This window comes from Perca flavescens, chromosome 9 (assembly GCF_004354835.1).
Source record: "Perca flavescens isolate YP-PL-M2 chromosome 9, PFLA_1.0, whole genome shotgun sequence".
NCBI classification, from domain to species: domain Eukaryota; kingdom Metazoa; phylum Chordata; class Actinopteri; order Perciformes; family Percidae; genus Perca; species Perca flavescens.
In genome coordinates, this window is record NC_041339.1 from 32,561,984 (window position 1) to 32,586,725 (window position 24,742).

Genomic DNA, 24,742 nt, shown 5'->3' on the forward strand with positions numbered 1-24,742 from the left:
TGTTTAACACCCTTTACTTAGGTGGGAAGGGTGTCACTTCAGGTGTCTGCAAGTAGCTTCTATGGAGAGAAAAAGGTGAATGATGCATCTGTATTAAACAGACACTTTGAGAGAAAGTGAGCTCATTTTATGTGATCCGACATCTTTCTGAGGAGTCAAACAAATTCGCTTTTTAACACAGCCTTCTGCCCTGATATTTATCATGTGATAGCACCAAAAAAAAAACTGTCAACATGGATAATTTTCTCTTATTAAGCTAAAAGATTCAGCTCACACAGGCCATCAGTCATATATATTCCTCTAGTTGTGTGTGTGTGTGTGTGTGTGTGTGTGTGTGTGTGTGTGTGTGTGTGTGTGTGTGTATTGTGTTGTGCGTTCATCATTGTCTGTGTCCCCAGAAGGTGCTTAAGGAGAGACAGATGGCAGAAGTGTTTTGGCATGGATTCCTTAAGGCGGGTTCAGGTTCAATTTAATTTAGGTGTCCCCTTGTTTGCCGACCGTCATTTGGCGTTGCGACTCCAGTCACCTGCGTCGCCCGCTAGTGATGTGACATTGTTTGGATTCAGTCAGCAACCTAATTGTTCAAACTTGGCAGCCATGAAACAGCTTTTTAAAAAATGCTTCACATCCAGCTGTTGTAAAGGTGTAAAGCCAAACATGCATACAGCAAGCAATTCTCATTTCTTTTAGCCTCATGTGTATTCAAAACATTCCTTTGGACTGCTCTGCAGCAGGAACTTGCTAACGTACTTTCCGACATCAGCGCTTCAAAAATCAAAGGCAGTTGTTCCATGTTAAATGGATTAACTTTAAAATATGATCTACATTCACAACCACCTTGTGTCTTCTCCTTGTTTCTTGCTGTTGCATCAGCTCCGATGGCGCCTGTTGAATAAGGTTGGATTGGATTTGTCTTACATCACAGGGTAAACTCTAAAACACTAACAGTGTCTGATACACACAGCCTACTGGGAGCACCCATTCTCTGATATAACAATTTGATGGATTGAGGAATGAGATATCCAATTTACACTTAAGGCACATCTTCTTTTTTTTCGCCCACACATCATGCCATTCATGTTTGAATCTCTTTTCTGGCCACTTGTTAAGTATATGTCTGTGTCGTTTTTGCTTTTCATAAGCAAAAAAACTGGAAAACAGGAAAAAAAAGCCAAGTGTCAATGCATGAATATATCATTACAGATGAGTTGAAATCTGGTTGCATTCTAGCCAGATGTTGAAAGGCTGTTAATGCATCCGTCTTCAACACGCATAGCAATATTTTATCTGGATTTGAGACACGTGAAATAACAACTGTAAATGAGGCAAAGTCTTCCATATGGAAGATGGACCGTCAACCTGTGTCAGTCACTTGCTAAATTTGCGCTCGGTCACTCTTAACCCCCCCCAACACCAGAAACATTGTCGTGAGTGGCTTCCAAACATTGAACAGTGCCAAATGTGTTTCCAAGGACAGCAAGGAAAGAGATGCCCCTCCTGCGTGGATTATATCCAGGTCTCAGCAGTGGTTTGAGAGTGCTTTTTTGTTCTCTAAACCAACCGTGCACCTTGGAGCACTCTTTTTTTATTTCAAACTCGAGTGTCAAACTCGATTTCGCTAAGTGCCACACTGGAAAACAGAGAATCACATCAAGGGCCAGACATGTAGAGTTTATTGACATGCTTTTATTTCATCGAAAAAGTCAAATATCTTTGACTCAATTATTGCATGTCTCATATAGTCTTCTCACTTACAGTTTGGTCCACATAAAGCCCTGAAAAAGTCAGCAAAAATGTTCCAAAGCCATCTTAGAATTTAGCAAATCAAGCTAAAACAATGATTACATTTTCTAAGTAGGCTACCACACAGCTGACTCACAACAAGCTCTTTCACAGCCTGAATATGCAAACCCTCTGCTTCTGTGGGAATTTCTGAGTCTCAAAGTTGGCAAATTTGCCAAATTCTGCTTTGAGTGTCACGTAATTGCACATTGAAAAACAGTTTCCCATGTTTTTTGTTTGGCGCACAACTAGGTGGGCCAAAATATATTGTGAACCTAAATTGATATGCAGGCCGGATCAGAATTTGCAAGGGGCCCGGATTTGGCCCGCGGGCCTTGAGTTTGACACATGTGATTGTCCACTTTGTAGCAATGAGGTGTCTTAGATATATTAATAACTTCCCCACGTCCAGTTGTTGCTAGCTTTGATTTCATAATTACCCTCAGATACTAAATGGTGCTGATGCTTTATTTAAAGCCGTAGTGTGATTAGGTCACCATATCTGCACAACAAAACATATTTTTGACTGGTTGAATGATGAAGAGGGCGCAATGTGTGACTTGTTACTGCAGCCTTGAAACAATTAGGATGCTTGAAAGCGTTAGATGGAGGAGAACTGAGTCCCAAAGCTCATTATTGTTGGATCGGAGCATCTTAGAGCTACTGATCTGCATTCTCAGCACCGCTCATTCATGGCTGCAACTAATCAACATTTCTACATTTCAAATTCAGATTCTTGTTTGGATGATGGCTGGTTCTCCAAGGCATTTTATTGATGCCAATGCTTGTCCCGATTATATTTATTTATTCATTAGTCAGTCCTTTTCTCTCTTTCTCCCTGTGTGTCTGCATCTTCAATCTTGCAACTTTTTGTGAACTGTGTTTTGAAAAACTGTTGGTCTCAACTTGCTAAGAATCCGATAAATATCCGTAAAAAGTTTGTAAAATATATAAAAAGTAAAGTAAAACACAATGTTGGATGGTGCAATAATATTTCTTTTAAGAAATTGGCGTCAGCCAAACCATTCAGGGCCAGATGTACGTACATTTGCGAACGTAGCGTTATCAGCGCCATAGCCAACCCGCAGAACGCGCACGCTGTGATACTTCAGCTTACGTCGTATTTACCAAACCTGCAGTTCATCGGCGCCTTTCTCCGCCCACTATACCATGAATTGCGCTGTAGCAAAGCGTTAAGTACTGGTGCTATGATACGGCTGAGTGCAGACTGCGATATTCCCACTGCTGATGCTATGACTGTTTGAAATGATCCTGATGCCAATATTATTATTATTATTATTATTATTATTATTATTATAAAAATCCTTTCAGCTCATCTCCTTGGCCTATGTCTTCGTCTTGCTCGGATTACTGCCGCCATTTCACCAGGAGGCATATGCGAGGAAACCTGCTTGCGGCTGGTTTACACCTGTTTTTAAGAGGCGGAGAATTTTCACCGTGACATAGAGGCGCGCTTTCACGGGAGGTTTTTGTACATACCGCGGAATACACAATTAGGTATTACAGTATTAGGGGACCACTAAGGTCTATATAAAAGAGACTTCAGATACAGTATTAGGGGACCACTAAGGTCTATATAAAAGAGACTTCAGATACAGTATTAGGGGACCACTAAGGTCTATATAAAAGCATCCAAAGAGCACCATGTCATGGGACCTTTAATGTTTTAGTTGGTCACTAAATATTGACTTCATCTCTCTCTTCTCCCCCTGGTGCCAGGCTTCAGAGGAGGCCTCTCTGCTGATGGCCAGCCCCAGGATGCTGCTCCCTGCATTGGGCGCGCTGCCACCAGGTGCCCCCCTGTCTGTCCACCACCAGATCCAGCTGCTCCAGCAGCAGCTCCAGCAGCAGCAGCAGCAGACACAAGTGGCTGTGGCACAGGTGCGTCTCCCTCACACACACCCAAACGTGGCAAAAAGGGGTTTAAGGCACGGTTTGTAAAAATTAAAAGCACACTTAATTCAGATTGGTCATTTAGTGAATATATTCCCTAAAATGTGATTGCTGGCATGTGGCCACAGTCCAAGCACGGTAATCAACCTTGAACCAAGCAGTAATGAAAATACCTCACTACTCACAGGCAACACACACTCATGCTTCAAAGTACCAAATAGTAGCTAAAATATTCTGTTTGTAATGTATTTTTTTTAGAACGATTGAGCTCTCTGGGGGGTGTTGACGGACATGTTTTAGATAAGATAAGAGAGGATAAGCCTTTATTGTCTCCTTTAGGAGAACTTTGTCTTGGGCATTCGAGAGAACACAGGTGACAGCCCACAGCCTAGATACACACCACATATCATACACGTTCTAACAAACTACAGTTAACATTCAGTAACACACAGATCCATACAGAACGGACACACCAAGAATATTGCATGATAGCCTAATCTACAACAATATATTGCCCATTCCTCTCAATAAAAAGCCTTAACGTTAATATTGCACAGATGCCCTGCATGTTTTTACCCCTGTAAACACTTATTTTCCACGCTCCTACTGTAGCTATGAATTTGCAACACAAGAGATTTATTTCATACTCCCTGTTGTCAGTGACATTACGATTCAGATTTGTGCAATACCTGCACATGGTGTTAACCTTGAGTATATTGTATATACTTATATGTTTCCATGGGAGCTTTTGCTGCCGTTCCTCTTTATCTCTGCAATTGCACAGTTTAAATTAAAGTCACTAGAACAATGACGGCAGCATTACTCCTTAAAAGGAACAAAAAAAGCAAAAAGCTGATAATCACAACTACCAAAAAAATGTACTGTTTTGTATCAAATAAGAAAATTTGCCATTGCTGACTACACTGTCTGCGGCAAAAGAAACATGTGATCAATGAGAAACCTAGTGAAGGAGGTAAGCACCCGCCTGCAATCCAATTTGGGCTTCTGAAGAAAAGTTGAGTGCACACAGCATCAGACATCAATCACCCAGCTTGAGTGGCTGCAGTGGGAGAAGTGACTAGTGACAGCAATGGCTTCGGGCTTATGAGCTGGATCAACACACACACACACACACACACGCACACACGCAAGCAGTTTATCATCCTGCTTGAAAAAAGTGTGACTTAACACTGCACACACAACTTTCTCATGCATTGCACACACACACACACACACACACACACACACATTCCTGACCCGGAAATGTCTCAAACTGTTAGGTACTAATGTCTCATGACTTCCAGAGACAGATACAGGGGGTCCTGATTGAACCACCTGTTCACACTGAACTTAGCTGCTCCCTTGTCATGACCTGAACAACGTTAGACAGATCGCTGCTACAACTACCACCTCAGACATTCGGACTGAGCGTGCCCAGACGTAAATGCTATTAATTATACCTTGATGAAGCCAGAGTTCACTGCCTGTGTAGCAGAGACACTGGGGTGGAATTGTCTAAATGAATCAAAACTGCTTCAGCACATGAAAGGAATTATTTGACCTCAGCTCATACTCGAATGAGTCTGAGCTACCCTGAGGTGCTTCCACCTGACCTTGGCTCTTTTGCCAAAGATTTCTCAGCGGCCCTGTCTTGTCTGAGCTGCGCTAACTGTGAGCTTACACACAGCATCGAAATGAGTGTCCACTGACTCTATCATAGGCAAACTGCCTCTCACAGGTGAAGCTAAACTTGCCACAGGCTCCTTCTAACCAGACGTATTGAGGGAGGAGAGCTTGGTGTGTGTGTGTGTGTGTGTGTGTGTGTGTGTGTGTGTGTTCTCATTTAACTACATTCATGGGGTCCAAAAACCGGGAATACAGTATACTTATGGGGTCCGGACAGCTTTGTGGGGCCAAAATGCTGGACCCCACAACATTAAAGCGCAGTTTGAGGGTTAAGACTTTCGGGTTTAGGGTTAGAATAAGGTTATGGTTAGGGTGAGGGTAACAGTTAAGGTTAGGCATTTAGTTGTGATGGTTAAGGTTAGGGTAAAGGGCTACGGAATGCATTATGTCAATGACGGGTCCCCACAAAGACAGTGAGACGTACTGTGTGTGTGTGTGTGTGTGTGTGTGTGTGTGTGTGTGTGTGTGTGTGTGTGTGTGTGTGTGTGTGTGTGTGTGTGTGTGTGTGTGTGTGTGTCTCTTTATTTGTGGGGTTTTCTTTTAGAGTTAGAAACTCTAACAACAAGGCTTTCCCTGGTGTCTTTGCCTCAGGTTTACACCATAAAATAAAATGGCATCTTCACTTTTCTTGCTCTCGAGTTGTGGAACTATTTGTTGGAAACTTTCCACAGGATCCCAAAGCATCCAATTTAGTTATGTTAAAGGCATATATTGCTCTTGTTTATGATTTGGTTATCAGCAGGCTCCCACTGGTTTTACAGAGCTGTCAGGTGTGAGTGCAGCTCTGCAGTTACAAAATCCAGTGATGAATAAAGACTTTACTGCCAGGGAAAAAAAAGTTATAAATATAGTAACATCTATAATATAGATACTATATATAATATAGAACACCATTCTTCAAAATCCTTATTTTAAATTGGCAATAACGCATGATTTTCATAGTGTTCATCATACCATTCAGCACTTGCTGCCTCTGCATTTCTCCACTTATTTACTTAGTTTTATTCTTTTGATCTGAAAACGATTAATCCATCAGTCGATTGACAGAAAAAATTATCTTAATTGATCAATAATTTCTCAAACAAAAGTAACAAACATGAATTGATTCCAGCTTCCCCAATATGAGCCTGCTTTTCACTATTTTATATCAGTATACATTGAATATATTTTTCTATAGGCTTGTGATGACTTGATTTTGATGTTTTAGGTTTTGATGTTTTGTAGACCAAACTAATAATAGATGAATCATTAAGAAATTCAGCAGATTAATCGAAAATGATGATAATCTTTAGTTGCAGCACTATTTTCCTTTAATTTGCCTGTCTGTACTTTGTTTGATAATATAATGCAACTGTATTACAAAGTAATGTTGCAATATGGGTATTATCTTTACTGTTGCCCTCTATGATGATGAAAGTGACTTTTTGGCCCAGTCACGAAACTGGTAAAATATTCGTGAAGTTGAACCCTCGCTGCAGAGGCTGAGCAGAGGTCACAGTAAATGGAGGTAAATTAGCGAGCTGGCATCTCTAATCACAGCTCACTCAGAGATGAGTGGAAGTATAGATGTTTAATGAAGTCTGGGAAGTGAGGGAGCACATCGACAATCTGTTTCGGGAAGTTCACTCTGCAGATGCTGCTCTGTCACTGCTCAATGAAATTTGACCCCTCTCTCTTTCAGTACTTCCTTACTCCATTTCCTGTCCTTTCTCCCATGTGTTTTCTTTTCTTTTGCCAGCTACACCTTACTTCAGTCTTTCGCTTCATCGGTCTGTCCTTAGTCTCGCATTGCCAGACCTTCCTCCACATCGCCGCGGAGGAGGGTCTTGCTTCTCCACACAACATTCCGGGGATGAGAGAAAAACCTGCTCTGGTTTATTGGAATTTCTTTAAACCAATCACAATCGTCTTGGGCGGTGCTAAGCGCTGGACACAATGATGGTGCCTCTGCAAAATAGTCTCGGGAAGGAACTTGTTTTGGTGGAATGTGTACGTTAAAAAGTTGTTTCAGAGGCCGGGTTGGCTCAGTGGGTAGAGCAGGTGCACATATACTTGAAGGTTTATGCCTCATCGCAGAGGTCCAGGATTCTGACCTTTGGCAATTTCCTGAATGTCTCCCTCCCCCCTCTCTCTCTCCCCTTTCTCACCTAGCTGTCCTATCAAAATAAAGGCGGAACAACAGAAAACTCGGACAGATAGTCTAGCTAGCTGTCTGGATTTACCCTGCAGAGATCTGAGGAGCATAGTCCTCCGAAATCCACCGGAGGTTAGAACGCCAACACAAAGAAAGTAGAAGGTGAGGGACATACGGGTTGGAATTTCCGGCGGTACCTGAACAATCCCGGAAGTGAAACATCGTCGATATAGACTAGTCTGTCCTTAATTTCTTCTTTCTTCGTGCAAACACATCTTCCATCCATCTTCATGTTTGTCTCGGTCTGTTTTTCTTTCTTCCTTTCTCCTACGCTGTTGCTTGGACTTTTCTGGTTCTTTCTCACTTGATCGAGCACTCTCTCGCCATCTTACACACATAAGTGCGAGTGCATTTCTAATGGTTTCCTTATCATTGCACCAGCAAAATTATCATTTCCCTTTTGGTTTTTGTGATGGAATTAGACACAAACAAGAGTTGGAGGGGTTTCAAACGTTTCAAAATTAAATGGGACCTGGCGTGGGCAGTGAATGCGATGATGGTAATCCTGTGTGAAGAGTACATCTTCAGCAACCAACCCTGTTGAGTCACAACGCACAACCAATAGTCCTAATCCCTTTACGCTGCCAGTGGGATAGTCACAGTTTTTCCAATCTTCCCTGAAACGGTATTGGTATCATTCAAACAGCCTTGTCATTCAGTTTCTGTGATATTTGCATTTTTAAATTAGGAGGTTTTCCACAACGTCTTAATTTCTTTTTATCTTCATTTCATTGTGTCTCCTTATGTATTGCCAAGTGCTCTTTGCTACAGTGGCTTTGAAGAGCACTTTCCCGAGATAACAGAGCAGAATGTTTCTGCGTGGCACTTATTCTAAACCCTAACACTGTTGTATTTTCGGAAGAGAGGAAGGCAACTGTAAGAACTCTATGAAATATATTTTGCATGTTAAAATCAGTTTAATAGAGATGTGTTTTGTGTTGTAAAGAACTGACAAGAAGGGAGGAAACTTGTAAGAAAAAATGTCTGACTGTCGTGAGAGAAGGAGTTGGGAAGATGAAAATTGTCCTCAGGCGCTGTTCTGTTCTGGGGAACAGTTTTGAACAAAGGAAGCAATAAAAGGGAGAGAGATGCCACTGCTTAATTAGAGTTTTAAGGTGTCATTTCAGTCGCTTGAAGCTCCTTCAATTTCACGACACTCCGATAAGACGGCGGAAAACATTGGGTAGCGGCAGGTTTGCTACCAGGGGACCACCACAGTGAAGCACAAGCGGAGCACCTTTTTAATTGGCTCTTTGTCTGGCTTTTACTTTCAGTATGACATTTTTGATCTTCTCTCTTAAAGTTTTAAAAGGACTATCGACATTGTTGTTTCTTTAGTGGATTGTCATGCTGTCTGGTTGAGTGTGTTCATTTTTCCTTTTTGTGCATTTATTCTGTAATCTTTGGATGAGGAATGAAAGGTTGTTAGTCTTGATACCAATCTGATGCAGCACCGATGTACACCTCCATAGAAAATGAGTTGGATAATGTGGAAAATGGTGTTATAGCCGCATCAAAGGGCTACATTTCCACCTACAATGTATCTACCACATTAGCGATGTGGGAGAACCCTACACTCTAAAAATAAATGGACAAATCTTCCGGGTCTGAAAAGTAAAGCCAATGCAGAAGTGCCTTAAACCTGCATTCTATCTCCACTGGCTCCAAAAAGAAGTCTGTTTCTATAGAGGTCTATGAGAAAATGAGCCTACCTCTCACTTGATTTATTACTTATTAAGTTTTCTTCAATACAGCATGATGTTCATTATGTAAATTATGGTCCCCTTTTTTTTAAAGGTAGACGATACAGCAGGGGGTGGTTTTGGACTGAGGCTTAGCAATGCTAACATGGTTAGCCTTGAACCTGTTTTTAGGTGTTGTCTGTGTTTTCATCTTAAACTTTGGCCCTCTCATTGTGTGTTTTCACTTCATCAAAGTTAATTGGAGCATTTGGTCAACTAAAAATGTCTTGTTCAACATTCTGTCAAACAACCTTGCTAGCTACCGCTAGCATTAGCTAGTGACTTAAAGGTCCCATGGCATGAAAATTTCACTTTATGAGGTTTTTTAACATTAATATGCGTTCCCCCAGCCTGCCTATGGTCCCCCAGTGGCTAGAAATGGTGATAGGTTTAAACCGAGCCCTGGGTATCCTGCTCTGCCTTTGAGAAAATGAAAGCTCATACTGTAACCATGATAACGTCGCTCTTCTATCCTAACCAAAGTAGTAGTAATTTTAACCCAAACCATGGTTTTTACCTTAACTTCCTTGTTTATGGCCCTAAACCTAACCTAATCATAACCATAGTTTGTTGTCACATCATAAAACTCTACGGTTTTGGGAGGCACGGAAAAATATATCCGCCAATATGGGCATCAAGTATGCATTTGTCATTTGATTTATGGATCAAAATGTTAAACTAGAGTCAGTTCAGGTCATGTACCTCCCACAGAAAGTCCTAATTAATATCCCTGTTGAATATTGATTTTTTTTCTGAATTAAGTGATATACCCGTTCAGGTGGAGCCATTAAAAGACACTGAGATGGAGACACACATCACCCAGATAAACAGACGTACCAGTGGACAAAAAGAAACAGCCAGAGAGATCCAGCTGTAATAAATTAGTGCTTATCATCTTAGCAATTTTTCTTTCCGTGTTTTTTATTTTTTATTTTATCAGTAGGACCAGCCTCTTGTTTCCACAAAGAAACATGTCTGGACATTTGCAGAATTAAACCAAATGTAACCTTGTGTGGCTGCATCACAACGAGACGTGCTAGTTTTGATCAGATATCCTGACGATTAAGCCAAGCTCTGAGTTTTAAAAGATCCTGGTTTATTTAGCTTATCTTGCTTTGTTTACTACTGTTTCTGCATTGGGTTGTTCAGTGTCCTTTTACCAGCCGGCGCAGCTCAGTGAGAGACATTTAACGTGGACGGCATCAGGACAAATGTGACACTTTGCTCCCAAGGCCTCAGTATAAACCATGCAGGAGTGGCTGATTTGCTATTAGAGGTGTCAGCAGGGCAGCATATGTCAAAGTCAAGCTGCACTCTTCCATAGCTCAAGATGTGGTCCTGTCAGCTGTAAATTACACCAGCAATGTCATCATCAGGGTGTCAGTCCTTACAAATGAGTTCTGCAGAGGCATCCTGGCCCCAACACAATCTGGAATAACCTCCATTTGTTGCTAAGTGCAAGGATAATGGGAGTAAATGACTGTCTTCCTCGACGCTTGTTTTTCTGTCGGGCGAGCTGATGTGAGTCGGAGGAGGCCTTGGGACGGAGGATGTGTGAATTTCGACTCCGTCTTGTGTTTCTCCGCCTCACTGGCTCTTTATTAGGGTGAGAGAGAGGAACTGAGAAAATTGACATAGAAGAAGTATAAGAAAAGAGAAGATTGTGAATCAATAGTTTGTTTTAAAAACAGAACGAAATCAAAAGAAGAGGTTATTCTCTGTAAAAATGGCCCTTCATATTCACTTCAATACTACTGATATTGATGGATATTTAAAATTCAGGTCAGGAACATTCAGATATATTTTGATTTGAAGAGTAATCTTCATCCACTGTAGTCAAGGGCGTAACTTTGGCTTCAACAAGTGTCAAACACTTCATTTTCTGCATTCTGGTGAATTTTTCTGCAACACTTTATGGTGCAAATGTCTTTACTTATGTAAAGGAAATTAATAGTTTGTTTGGGGTTTTTTTGGGGGGGTGCATTGTCCAGTTTTGATTACTAATCATAATACCCCCTCCCCCTGTAAATTACGCCTATGACTGTAGAGCTGAAACAATAAGTCAATTAATCGATTAGTCTGCTTAAGGTAAATAAATGAGATAACTCATTATTGGAATTTTTCTCTTTTATATGACATTTACAGGCAAATGATAAATATAGGGCAATCTCAAATATAACTAATTACAGCAATTTTAATAATAAGGGTATTTTTTTAAATTTAATCTAGTATAAATTAGTGTAAATCCAGATTAAATTTATATCAAGTACAAGACAAAAGGGTCACTTTGAAGACATGATTCACTTTTGTCTATTTTATTTATTTATGGATTTATTTAACGGAGACAAAAACTTTTTTATATATATATATATATATATATAACATCTGGAGTTCTCCTCATGTCCGCATTTTTAATTGGTTTTCAGACTGCTCAGGAAATGTACTGAAGGACTTTCTGGAGCATTTCCTGCAGCCTTTCAAACGCCAATTACAGTTTGTTTTGTAGTTTTTCCTTTGATGCGTGTTCCCACTGACGTCCAGAGCCACAGTTACCGCATCAAGCTGAAATGAGAAACCAGGGAGTCATTAGAAGTTTGGATGACTTGTACCTGCACACGAGGCCCCGTGATTCATGGCGCTCTGGAAATACTCTGCCGCTCCTGTTGGCCTTTTACACAGCTAGGCTTCCTAGACATTTTTATGTGCACCTGTTCAGACACACTCTAGTATTGATTAAGCTATTCATATGTTCACAACAAAATGGGAAATGGTTTTCCTGACAAGAAGCCGTTAGAAAAAGCAGGGAACTCCTTAATTTCAACAGTAAAGCCCAGTTCAGACCAAAGATTCACGACAAGACGAGTTGAACCTTCCAACTTGTTGCAGCGAGCCGGTCTGCAGCGTTCTGAAACCTGCCAGTTCACACCAATGCGACAAGACGAGACGGTGTATCATCTCCATAACAACTTTGTACTTCCGTTCCAACTTTTAGGCTTATTTGTCGCTGGATATATCATTTGTTTCGTCTAAATATGAACGTGGATAACGTTAGTGATGTCGAGATGCTTGCTCCAGTTGCATTTCCAGTCATGAATCGGCGAAAACACGTTTTCTTCCTTTGATTCACTGCTTCCCTCTCTTCAGTCACTCTATCTCACTTGACATAGTGTTACTGTGCTTTCGGGCGGTTGTTGAGGCTCCGTCTAAAACTCTGCCATTTTCACCAGCTGTTTGTAACCTAAAATAAAATGGATTATTATTATCTATAGTTTATAGCTGACTTTACCAGCTGACTTCTCTATTGGCTGTTGAAACAGGTGACGTCCCTTACGTTGTAAAACCAGCCTCCGCGGCTTGAACAGCTGAGTCGCAGCGAAAACATCAGCTGGCTTGAGTCGAGCTGAGACGGGCCGGTTCAGACCGCTGCAACTGTTCCCTGCGACGTTTTGAAACGGTTTCGTCTCGTATCAAGTCTTTGGTCTGAACTGGGCTTAAGGAGCACTTCTGGATTCTGCGTTCTATTCAACATGCTTGTAGTGGCATTGGATAAAAGCATGTTTGACACTCTTGCCTCCAAGTCCTGCCGGACCATGTTCAGACTCCAGGGTTAAGCTTCATCAAACTATTGAGAGCAACGCAGCCTCTCCTGTCAGAAAGTCATTAGTAAGTCAGCTCATTCAATACACTGGGCTGCTCCTCAACCATTCTTGTGATTTGAAACCTTTAGAATTTCTCCTTTTGAAATTGATGAAAGCAATTACAGTATGTGCTCAGGGTATGAGATTTCCGAGTGAGGTAGGAGGTGGTGCCACTAACATTTGATTTGGAGAGTACTTTGAAGTACTTTTGCTGCTACAAAAGCTGTGTGTGTGTGTGTGTGTGTGTGTGTGTGGACAAGTGTGCACTGAGTGAACGTTGTCTCTCTCACTCCCCTCGTATAATAAATAATTTAGAGTGTTATAGAAATTTCAGCCTTTCAGTCTTAAATTGAAATAGAGTCTCCACTTTAATCTTGCAGACCACAGCAGACTGTGGCATTAATGTTACACGAGGATCACAGCAGCCACTAGAGCTCTGCTACCCCTGTAATAAAAATGTAATAGACGGATATAAAGCCACAGAAAAATTACAAAGATTTAATATCTGTCCCTCGTGTTTTTTAGTACCTTGGAGCCTGTATGATTGTGTGTATTTGCATTTTTGTAAGTGTACATGCAGAGAGATCAAATACCAGAAAGTCAAAACCAAAGATAACTTTAATTATCAGTTAGTTTGCTAATTGTTTTCTGGATTATTTGACTTTATAATGATAAAAAAAACAGAGAAAAGCAGAAAATAATTCACTTAAAAGAAGAAAAGTTTGGGCATTTTTGCTTGAAAAGCGACTCAAACGAAGAAGATCAAGGTTGATTTTATTGCTGCATGAAAAACAGGCATGCCACAAAAGAAACTAAATAAATAAAAAGTACACACAAAACATATGCACATAGTTAAAAATACAAAATTTGTAAAAACAAATGAATGTTTGTAACGATTTTGCTTATGCAATAGAAACCTGTACCACTTACAGTTTAACACATGACAAGCATCAGATATATAGTAATCCTAATGGCCTGCCGAATACTTGAGAATGTATCAATAAAGTCGTTGGTTATGTTTCAAACAATAATATTAAACTTTATGTATACAGCACTTTTCAAAACAGTGTTCAACAGTGTTGAACCAGGAAGCTCGAGTCAAAATATGTTTTTCATCTGACGTTTCTAGATGTATCTAGTCAGCTGGTCAGTATGTAATGTACATCAGGGGTGTCAAACTCAGTTTCTCTAAGGGCCACATTTGGAAATGAGAATCACATCAAGGGCCAGACATATAAAGACTACATGAACAGTTAATTGACTTTTATTTTAATCGAAAAAGTCAAATATTTTTGACTTTATTAATGCATGTCTCATATAGCTTTCTCACTTACAGTTTCGTCGATATAAAGCCCTAAATAAGTCAGCAAAAAGGTTCCTTAGCCATCAGAGGATTTAGCAATCAAGCAACATAATTTTTAAAGTCAGACTCACAGCAACCTGTTTCACAGCCTGTATATGAAAACTCTCTGGTTCTGTAGGAATTTCTGAGTCTCAACGTCGGCACATCTGCCAAATTCTGCTTTAAGTGTCGCGTAATTACAGTTTGAAAACAGTTTTTGGTTTGGTGCACAACTTGGCGGGCCAAAATGTATTGTGAACCTAAATTGATATGCCGGCTGGATCAGAATTTGCATGGGGCTGGATTGGGCCCTCAGGCCTTGAGTTTGATAGCCTGGAAATCTAGACCCAAATCCAAAAGATTAAGGGTCTGGCAATGAGTGATGAAAATGGCCCAAATCGAGGGGCAGCACCAAGCATGCATTTGAAAATATCACTGCACGCAGTTGGATAACACTACGACCAATCACAACAATAAGCCCCATACGCTTAGCTACCAGCAGAGCTACCTGGTAGATTAAACTCTTACCTCCTTCTTGCAAAGGAACGATTTGAGTGCCGTCTTCTGTTCCTCTTTTAGATAAAAAGCCAAGTCTAACTCGTTGACTGTAGCGGCCAAAGCCGTTTCAGACCACTGGGGTTCATCCGTAGCCATCGTCCGTTGCCACGTTTACTAATGACTTTGACATCGCAACGCTGTCGTCATCTGTTTAGCTCGCCTCTGGCCCGCCTATATCAGATACACCGATGTGATTGATGCAGCTCGGCTCCAAGGGCATAGTTAATGAGCATCATTAGTCAATGCCAGAGTGACTCGCTGAGCAAATTCAAATTTCGCTCTCGCGAAAACTCTAGATTTCCAGGGTATGAGTTTGACACATGTGCTGTACATGAAACACGTGTCCAACTTCAGCCCCATGCACAACCAGCAGCTCTGCTTGTGCTCCTCTCTGAGGTTTTCCTCACACATTCCCACTGGATTGTCACTGATTGATCATTGAGCCTCCAACTGGAAAAACACTCAGAAGGTTTTCAGTTTTTTTTTCTTCAGCATTGCTTTGATTAAAGTGCTCATATTATGATCATTTTCAGGTTCATAATTGTAGTTAGAGGTTGTAGAATATCTTTTTGTTGTACTGCACATTGCTGCAGCTCCTCTTTTCACCCTGTCTGTTGAGCTCTCTATTTTAGCTACAGAGTGAGGCGTCTCACTGTTCCATCTTTGTTGGGAGTCACACATGCACAGTACCTAGGTAAGGACTACTAGCCAGTCAGAAGCAGAGCATGAGAGCGTGCCACGCTAGCAGCTAGGCGAGCATTATAACGTGTGTTACAAAGTGATGCCCGTCCGTCACGGAAGTGAACAGTGTTTTCTCTCTAATTTACAACACTAATTGTATTTGGATCTTTCTCCCATATCTGATAGATGCCAGAAGCAACCTGAAGCCATAGTTTTTTTTTCTTTATCATTTGTGCTAAAATGTAACCCTATTGCAATTCAATAGTATTGAGTATTGCGATCTTAAACAAAAACAGTGAATAATACAATTCTAGAGTTAATTGTCTCATGTATCATGAGACAATTGTTTTCTAAGAAGAATGCACATCACATGTCAGTCAGTCAGTCTGACATTTATTACAAGAAGAAGAAGAAGTACATAACATGTATTTTCTGCATTTTCTGCTTTCGGTCAGAAAACGAATATGACGGGCGCCTGGCTAGCTCACCTGGTAGAGCGCGCAGCCATACAGTCCTTGACGCAGCTGCCGCTGGTTCGGTTCCGACCTGCGGCCCTTTGCTGCATTTCACACCTCCCTCCCCCCTCTCTCACCTTTCATGTCTAAGCTGCCCTGTCAAAAATAAAGGCCTAAAAATGCCCCAAAAAATATATAATATAAAAAAAATATGAATATGATGTAGTCTCAGTCAGCGGTACTGTATAGACAGAAAATACTCTTACAGATAAGGGCGAGTAGTGCTGATTTTATGAGTGTTGACCAAGGGGAAATGTTTGTACTGAGCATCTGTTCCTATCCTCCTCCTCTCTCCTCATCTATCTGTCCCTCTTGACTCGCCTCCTCCTGTGCAGGTCCACCTGTTGAAGGACCAGCTGAGTGCGGAGGCCACGGCTCGGCTGGAGGCCCAGGCTCGTGTCCACCAGCTGCTGCTGCAGAACAAAGACCTGCTGCAGCACATCTCCCTGCTGGTTAAACAGATCCAGGAGCTGGAGACCAAGATGTCTGGACCAAACTCCAGTGAGTGGATCCCACAAGAGGCTCATGCACATACATACTGTATGCTGGAGTTAATACACATGAACGCACGTTTGCTGACATGTTAAAGTGTACAGCTGCAGAGAAACAGACGTATGTATGGGGACAGAAGTTTTTATATGAGGTGACAAATGAATTTTTGTAGTTTGGGACCCATATCAGCCTCCACTGGCAGCCAGTAGGAAATGTAACAGCAGCAACACGTCAGTCCTTCCATCCCCTTCAGCTATTCTGATCTGATTTTAGTAAAGAGACACTTTAGCAAGTGATCAACAGCCCATCAGTCATTCTTTTCAAAGAATATTTTGGTATTTTTGGGACAGCACCATCCTCAAAATGTGTTTTTATTTACCAAGAGAAAATGGTATTGTGCCTTTGGATCAAGTTGTGCATCATAGTGCACATGATAATAGACAAATGTGGGATATTCTGCAAGATCTCTGTTGCTCAAGTAAGTGCAGTAGTTCATGAGAAAGTAACAAAAATTATGGGAAGTTATTATTTCTATCTCAGAATGTTAACAGTCAGTCATTTAACAAACTCACTTTAAAATACTCACTTGTTCCCTTGTCCCTAGGTCCTGCTTCTCAAGAGATTTCTCACTAACATATGATAAAAAAATCCGCAAGTCCGCAAGCAGCACATGTCCACTGTAATCATACACTCCACAAAACACAGTTCCACTCTAACATAAAATCAGTTCAAGCTTATGTAAAGACAACTGCTACTACTTAAAGATATTTTCAAACAGGGAAAGATAAAAAGAGACAAGAGACAAAGTGACATGTTAGAGAGACATACTGTAATAGACCTGACCTTAGTAAGCTGCCTAGTTTACCTGGCACCTCCAACTATCCCTATCCTCAATAAAGGCAAAGAAACTGACTGAGTCAGCTGTCAGTAGGATACTGTATACAAGAGAAGTATGCAAAAGTTCTTGTGATAAAACATTAAAATGGACAATAAAGAAAAGAATCTATTTTTTTTTTTAAAGATGGACATGATGGAGGCACAAATATAGTAATCCACATCTAGGCTAACACACTGTGTTAACCCTGGAGTCTGAACTGTAAAATCCTCGCACGTGACTGAGCAAAAATCCAGCCAAACACACACACAGCCATACTAACCATGACCTACACACTGAGAGAGCAGCTCAGACAGACAGCAGACAGAGTGAGGGTACTGCAGACATGGACAGGCTTCTAAATGGAAGTTCCTACATTAAAGCTTCTGAGTACCAGTATGAGAGCCTCACCGTTCTGTTTATCATGCACCACACACGTTCTGGTCGCCGTTCTATCGTCCACGACCCCCCTCCGCCTTCTCTGTCTATCTCCCCGCAGCTTCACACATTTTAAAGCCTGTTCATCGGCTATTCAGAAAGACACAATCTTCTCTGCGCTATCGCAGTCCAGCCTGCCCTCCAATTGTCACCCTGCGAGAAGCAATCTGTGGTCTTATCAGCCAGTATTTCAGCTATTCACCGGGGAAAATATTGCCACCTGTGCATGTTTGATATTTTATATGCACCTCATGTCGCACAAAATCAGAAGAGTTGTTCTATGGATATGTAATGAAATGCAATGGCATTTGTATTATTATTTTATCATTTTTAATAGACCTTTCTCATGGAAATGGAATGGAAATTGATTTATTTGAAACAGAGACAATGCACAAATAAACATTAAACTTGTTAAACAAGAGAATATGTCTTGGGCCAGGTTATAGCAACAATTGATAATTTCCACCTGTAGTCCCTGGGCAGGTATAACAAATAAAAAATTTAAAAAATGACACATTTTGACTTGTCAAACACAGGTGTACAACTAATCAATCAATTATGGCTGCATTTCATCTGTAGTATGTCAGTTTCAGAGTGCTGCGATTGTGCACGCTGGCTCACTAGCATGGCTTACTGACACACCTGAATGGAACGGAGCCCTCGTATATGTTATCAGTTAGACCTGTCCTTTTCCTCCTACCACAATGTCCACCTTGAGAAAGGTCTATTAAACAGCGTTTTTACAGCATTTAGTAGAATTTTACAGCATGAAACCGGATGTGGCTTAGAGTCCGGATCAGGCCAAATTTTTCTGTCCGAGGCCGGCCCGCGTCCGACAGAGCCGTGACCGAACCCGGCCCGAGCCCGACAGAGCCGTGCTGAACCCGGCCCGAGCCCGACTGGCATTAAGAAATTTGTGTCCGAGCCCGACACAGTTAAAATCTAATTTTTTTTCTCATACTAATGACACATGTAGGCTACGTTTTTGTGTGGAAAGCCCGCTTTTATTAAGCAACTCTAGGAAGGCATTCAGAAATGTCAACAGATGAGCGCATCAGCTCACACGGGGCGCAAGCGCACGTTAAGCTGTTACATGTTCAGTGTGTTTCCTGCTCGCTTCGTTTCCGACCGTGATCAGAAAACCAGGGGAGACTGGTTACCTACAGGGCCGACGTTATAAAATGATTAGGCCTAACGTCGGGGTTAAAATCCCGTTTCTGGTGAGCAAATTAATGAACTTGGCTTTCAGTCTGGGGTTTATTTCGGACACCGCACACACTAAACTGGCTGCTTTAGTAAGTTTAGATTCACAGCAGTTACAGTGTTCTCAAAAAGTAGTGACAGCATTGCTAAAAATACCCATTGAACCGGTGCGACAATGATCCAGGGAGTCCAGCTGGAGTAACATATTAATGTGTAATACTCACAGACAGGATCTTTCCAGAGTCATCTTCCATGCTTACTTGGGGTTAGTATTTGAAAAGATGGAGTATTCCTTTAATGTATCTTTCTCTCAGTATTTGAGTTCCACGACTGTTCTCTGTTCCCATAAATAAGGAAGCAAATCTTGTTTCACTGAGCACTGATCATGATGAAATGCTTACCCAATACAAAAATGATTTATTGGTAACTGAGTGATTGATTTTGGAAAGGAGCTTTTATCTACCACAATTCAGTGATATCTATATCACATACATTATTCTTCTGCCGTGATCCAACAGGAGGTGTGATACCAGGTGAATTTAAATCGAGGCACAGTGGAACTTTTGAATGTGGTATAAAATATTTTGTCTGTCATTTATTCCTTGTCTCTTCCTCCCTCTGCTCATTCATCACGTCCTTTCCCTCTGTTCTACCTCATCTCTCTCCAGTGGGATCCCAGGACAGTCTGTTGGAGATCACCTTCCGGTCAACAGTACCCCCAGTGATCTGCGACCCCACAACGCCCAAACCGGATGTGTCCGCCCTCAACCTGCCCGCGCTGGGCTCCGCTGACGGGACCGGCAACGCCTTCTCATCTTCCAATGGGAGTCTGGGAAGCCCCCTAGGTAGGGACAAGTGTCTTCTCAAACTGGAGTGTTTCCGTTTCCTCCCGGGGCCTCCGCCTCCTCAGCTCCCCTCGCCTCCCCCGCTGCTCAAGGCAGACAGGCCAGAGAGCAAAGGCCAAGAGGTGTCTGAGGGCACAGCCAAGGTGTCGCCCCGCGACGCCAAATCTCTGGGCTTCCTGGACTTCGCCGCGAGGTTTCGCGAGTCGGGTATCTCCTCAGAGTACGAGTCGAACACGGACGACAGCGACGACAATGAGGACGAGGGGGAGGACGACGAGGAGGAGCTGGAGATCTTTGGCTGGGGGAGGGACGAGGAGACGCTGAGGCTGCTTAATGTTCTCAACAGACAGGGAACTCCTGACTGTCTGGGAGATGAAATAGCGGTGTAACGCACTAACCTACCCCTAACCCCCTATATATATTTTATTTTAAAAAGTATTTATTTACTATGATTACTATGTTGTATTAAGTACCAGGCCTGTGAGACAGCTGTGAATCAGGGCTCCAGCTTGAGTTAAACAACCTCCTGATCTTAATTTTCATCCTAATTTGAGCGTACATATGATGTACCTTACGTTTTACTCCTGTATACCACAATGCAACGCGGCCGTGTTTTCCAGTTGGTCACACCTGTGGATCTGCTCTCTAATCTATATGCATACTCATGCATACACACTTGCTCCTTTAAATCTTGTTTCCTTCATTTCCTTTAGCCTTTCCTCTTTGTTCCACACACCCATACCTCTTATCCGTATATCACACACACTCCCAAAGTCTCCTCCCAGCTGTCTGTTGCTGAATTTCAATTTGAGATTTGGGAGTTCTATAGACAAAATCAGGGAGTTTATCTTAAAAGTCTTTTCTCCTTTCATTCAACAGTAAGCAATTGCAGGTTAGTCTGTCTTTACGATGAAGATGTGAGGATGTGAACATTATATCAAACCAAAAGTTCAGAAGAAAGCTTTTAATTTGTCAGGATTGGGAGCGTAGCTGTCAGTCGTGCTGGCAGGAACAAGACGACAGGGTTCGGGACTGGAGAGACTGATGATCTCTTGTCCTTGCTGGAGTGCAAAGCGACTCTGCCCGATGAGCAAAGATGAACACTTCAGCCGTATCCGGGGAGGAACTTTATTATGGTCTCTATGTTTGGAGAGGGAAAGTCCTTTCTTGAGCTCATAATTATTCAGAGATTATTTTTAGACAAAAATCTGTCTGTACTGTATGTACAAACTTTTCTATTGTCATCCCACAGAACTGTATGTAGAACTGCTCCGTCCTTGACTTCTGCCAGCAGCCCTCTTTTGTCTCCTCACAGTTTGTTGACTTGGTAGCCAGAGCATGTTTGCACTCTTTTCACTTGTCCACACATTTCCCCCGCTTTCATTTTAATTTATGTAAAGCCAGGATTAGTCGGACCTCGAGGAACGCTGTTTGTTTCTTGTATTCATCCCGTAAACAAAAACTCTTTCCCTCAAGCCAGAACAGCAGCAGCTCACGGATGACAGCCAAAAGTGGTCTCATTTGTTTAAACCCAGCTCTGTGTATGGCCTCCAAGCACAATGCAGTATTAAAGTGTTCGTTTTGTTTCACGAGGAAAGCCACTGAGTTTTCTTTCTGCGTACTGTAGCCCTGGTTTATCAGAGCACCCCTGTGAAATCAGTGCTGACAGGCCAGTGTTTGGCGAAAGGTAGATGCTGCAGAGATTTAAAGAGGAATCAGGACAGTCCTCAATGGGCTCCCTATCTTTTGCAAAGAGCTTTAGCCTGATAGGATCGAACCAATCTAGTGAGAGTCCAGTAAACTAACTCCCAGTTAGCTACTTGCTTTCTGAAAATGTTGGTATTAAAGGATAACGAGATTGAATCAGAGATTTATTTATTTATTTCTCCCAAAGTTTGTTTGGAAATTGCATGAACTTTTCTAAATCAATCTCTCTGTTCAGTGTGTTGGAGTCAGTGGTTCTATCAAAACTATTCATACACACCAATGAGGGCCATTTGAGATTGAGTCCCAGGTTGATGTCCTTATGGGACCAAAATTTGCATCCCAAACGAACCTGTGGAAAAGCTATCCAGCCAGCGTGCATAAATTAACTTTAAAAACAAACAAAAGAAAGACCCAATCTGAAAGGGACCGGGGAGGATAATGGGACTTAATTCAAAATGCAGGCAACCCAACCAGACAGAACACCAACACCGGTAGCAGCATGATGCTCCATGAATAAATGAGCAGCTACCGTCCAAAAGAATGGAAATGCCTCCAAAAACCTAAAACCTTTTTTTGTTGATTTAGGCTTAAATTGTATATATGGCCATTCTTCATATGGTCTATTTTACAGAAATGACAGGAAATGAAGGAAGAGACAAATGGGGAATGGCATGCGACAAAGGTCCACGGCCGAACTTAAACTGTGGACATCGTGGTTCATGATCGCCACCAGACCAATAGGGTGCTCCGTCAATACATTTTCCTCTAGTTTTCTTTTTATTTAAATTGGAACTAAACATTGGCCATAAATCGTCTTAAACCTACTTAAATATTCCCTAACCCTATATTGACAACCACTGCACTCTTAGCTTTCTTTTAGAGCCCGACCGATATATCGGCGGGCCGATATTATTGGCCGATATTAGGCATTTTCCAAACTATCGAATATGAATATTACAAAAATTTAATAAAAACGGACGAAACTCCCTTCAGTGTTCTGAGTGTTGGCGTTGCATAGTCTGTCCGCCAGAGGGCGCTCTACAACGTCCCTGTTGGCAACACTCATGTTTAACCCTTTAAGTTTCATATCTTAAAATTTTATTTATAAGAACTTTAATATATTTGGATGTTCCTCTGTTCTGTTGTGACAATAAAACAGACAAGTTTATTTTTAAACTGCATTATCATATTATTTTAGTGAGGACTCATAAATAACTACAAATAACTAATGTTGGGGAAATCTGTTTGTTTTGTTACGTGTTTCTGGATTTTTTTTTTTTATATATATATACATCGGCCGATATATCAGATTTTTAAATCACCAAATATTTGTATTGATATCTGCCTTAAAAATCCTTTATCGGTAGGGCTCTACTTTCTTTCTCTTTCTATGGCCATCAGAGAGTTTGGTAGTTCCCCTGAAGTGCTTTTAACGTGTTTGACGCGGATGACTGGAAACACAAAGATCCGACAGTATGTCTTTATGAAGGATGTTCTCTCTTTTTTTAAGACTCTCTCCTCTACATATTCTGTTGTCTCATCATCTAGCTTTTTCCTTCTCTCTTTTCTCTTGTTTCTTTTCCTGTAATGTTTTTTATAACATGACATTGAAGGCACAGGTGCGTCAGGCAGCTCGCCGTGAGGGGGAAAAAGGAAAGGAGATAGAAGATATTAATAAACAGCAGTTTGAGCTCCAACACATTTCAGCAAGTGATGCAATTAACATCAGATCATTTAAAACGTAATGAAACAGCCCCAAATATATCAACCAAAAATATATTCCGACCTGTTGCAATAAATTGTCAGTGAAACACATCTCCACACTGATATTGAAAACACTTAAAAAGGTGATTCCCCCATCTAATGATTAAATAATCACGTTTAATCAAAGGATGCATTACATTATCTGGCAAGGGCATGTCTGGAGAACAGACATTATGAAAGTGACTTTGTGAAGATGCTATCAGTACGTTTTTTTTAAATTTTTTATTACTTAACGTCCTCCCTCTTGTGCCCCCGACCCCCAAATGAGACCATTTAAAGCAGACAGAAAGTCTGTGGTGTCTGACAAAGTCCAGCGGTTACACAGCACTCATCAGCAGAACAGAAAACAATGTTTCAAATTTCGCGGAGATGTTTGTTGCATCTTGAGCTACCTGTGAAATGTAACTTTAGTCTAAACCTAAATGCTCTCACCTCAACCTAGAGGTATTTCCACAACAAGTCACCCATAATGTATGATATTCACACGCAACCAAGCAGATAATACCCAAGAGATTATACCCAACAAGTATTTTTTCAGTTGTAATGGATGACTGACTTCACCTGCCAGCTTTTTAGAATGGAAAATGTTCAGTGGACATTGTATTAATCCTGTGTTCATACTACTCCTTGCACACCGAAGATGTCATTTCATATACAGTAATGGAAAAAAAAAACGTTTGTGTTTCTTCTGAAATGTTGTAAGAAATGTGTTCAACCAATTAAAACTGAGTCCATTTACGAGACGTTACGAGATTGAGAGCAAGACCGTGAGATTAATACAACCTACGTAGTCCCAATCCGTTCTCACTCCGAACTTGTAAAATACGTACGCTTGGGCAGTGGCTGTCAGATACGACGCAAAAAAACACCCTTCGGCTTGTGAGTAGAACGCACCGGGAAGAACAGCAGCTACGCAGCCCTTGACGAAGTATTAAGAGCAAGTAGCGAGTAGTATGAAAGCCCGAAATTCTGTGTAGGGAGGGTGGTTGGGGTGGTGGATGGGTCAATCAACACAGGACTTTCACCCCAGAGAACGGGGTTCGTGTCCCGCGTGTCACGTTACCTAAACCCAACTGTCGCTTTCTTCTTTTCCTAAACTCAACTGTCCCGTTCTTGCCCCGCGTGTCATGGAAACGTACTTTTTATAAGCCCACCCACGATCTTTTCCTAAACCTAACTGCGTCAAAAGTGACGGCAATAGTCCTGACCCAGCGTGTTTAGATAAAGCGTGTTTAGATATGACGATAAAGGAGACTTTTAGCGTCAATAACAACGTCGAAGGCGCCTGACCCAGCGTGAGAATGTGTTGGGAGTCACACATCCAATTTTGTTGATTTCCTGAGTCATCACCACATGCTGGGGTGACT

General features: G+C 41.5%; 1 protein-coding gene across 5 annotated transcripts in view; it reads left to right on the top strand.

Annotated features, from left to right (window-relative positions):
- nos1apa (nitric oxide synthase 1 (neuronal) adaptor protein a) overlaps positions 1–24,742 on the top strand; it is a 207,120-nt gene that overhangs the window by 157,388 nt on the left and 24,990 nt on the right. For 4 of the 5 annotated variants that reach the window (XM_028588159.1, XM_028588160.1, XM_028588161.1 and 1 more), the window contains 3 exons: positions 3,523–3,684; positions 16,388–16,553; positions 19,728–19,904. In XM_028588159.1, coding sequence (XP_028443960.1) covers positions 3,523–3,684; positions 16,388–16,553; positions 19,728–19,904 — 505 coding nt within the window. Of the gene's footprint in view, positions 1–3,522; positions 3,685–16,387; positions 16,554–19,727; positions 21,502–24,742 lie in introns of those variants that run through there. The other variant, XM_028588163.1, reaches the window with a different exon arrangement.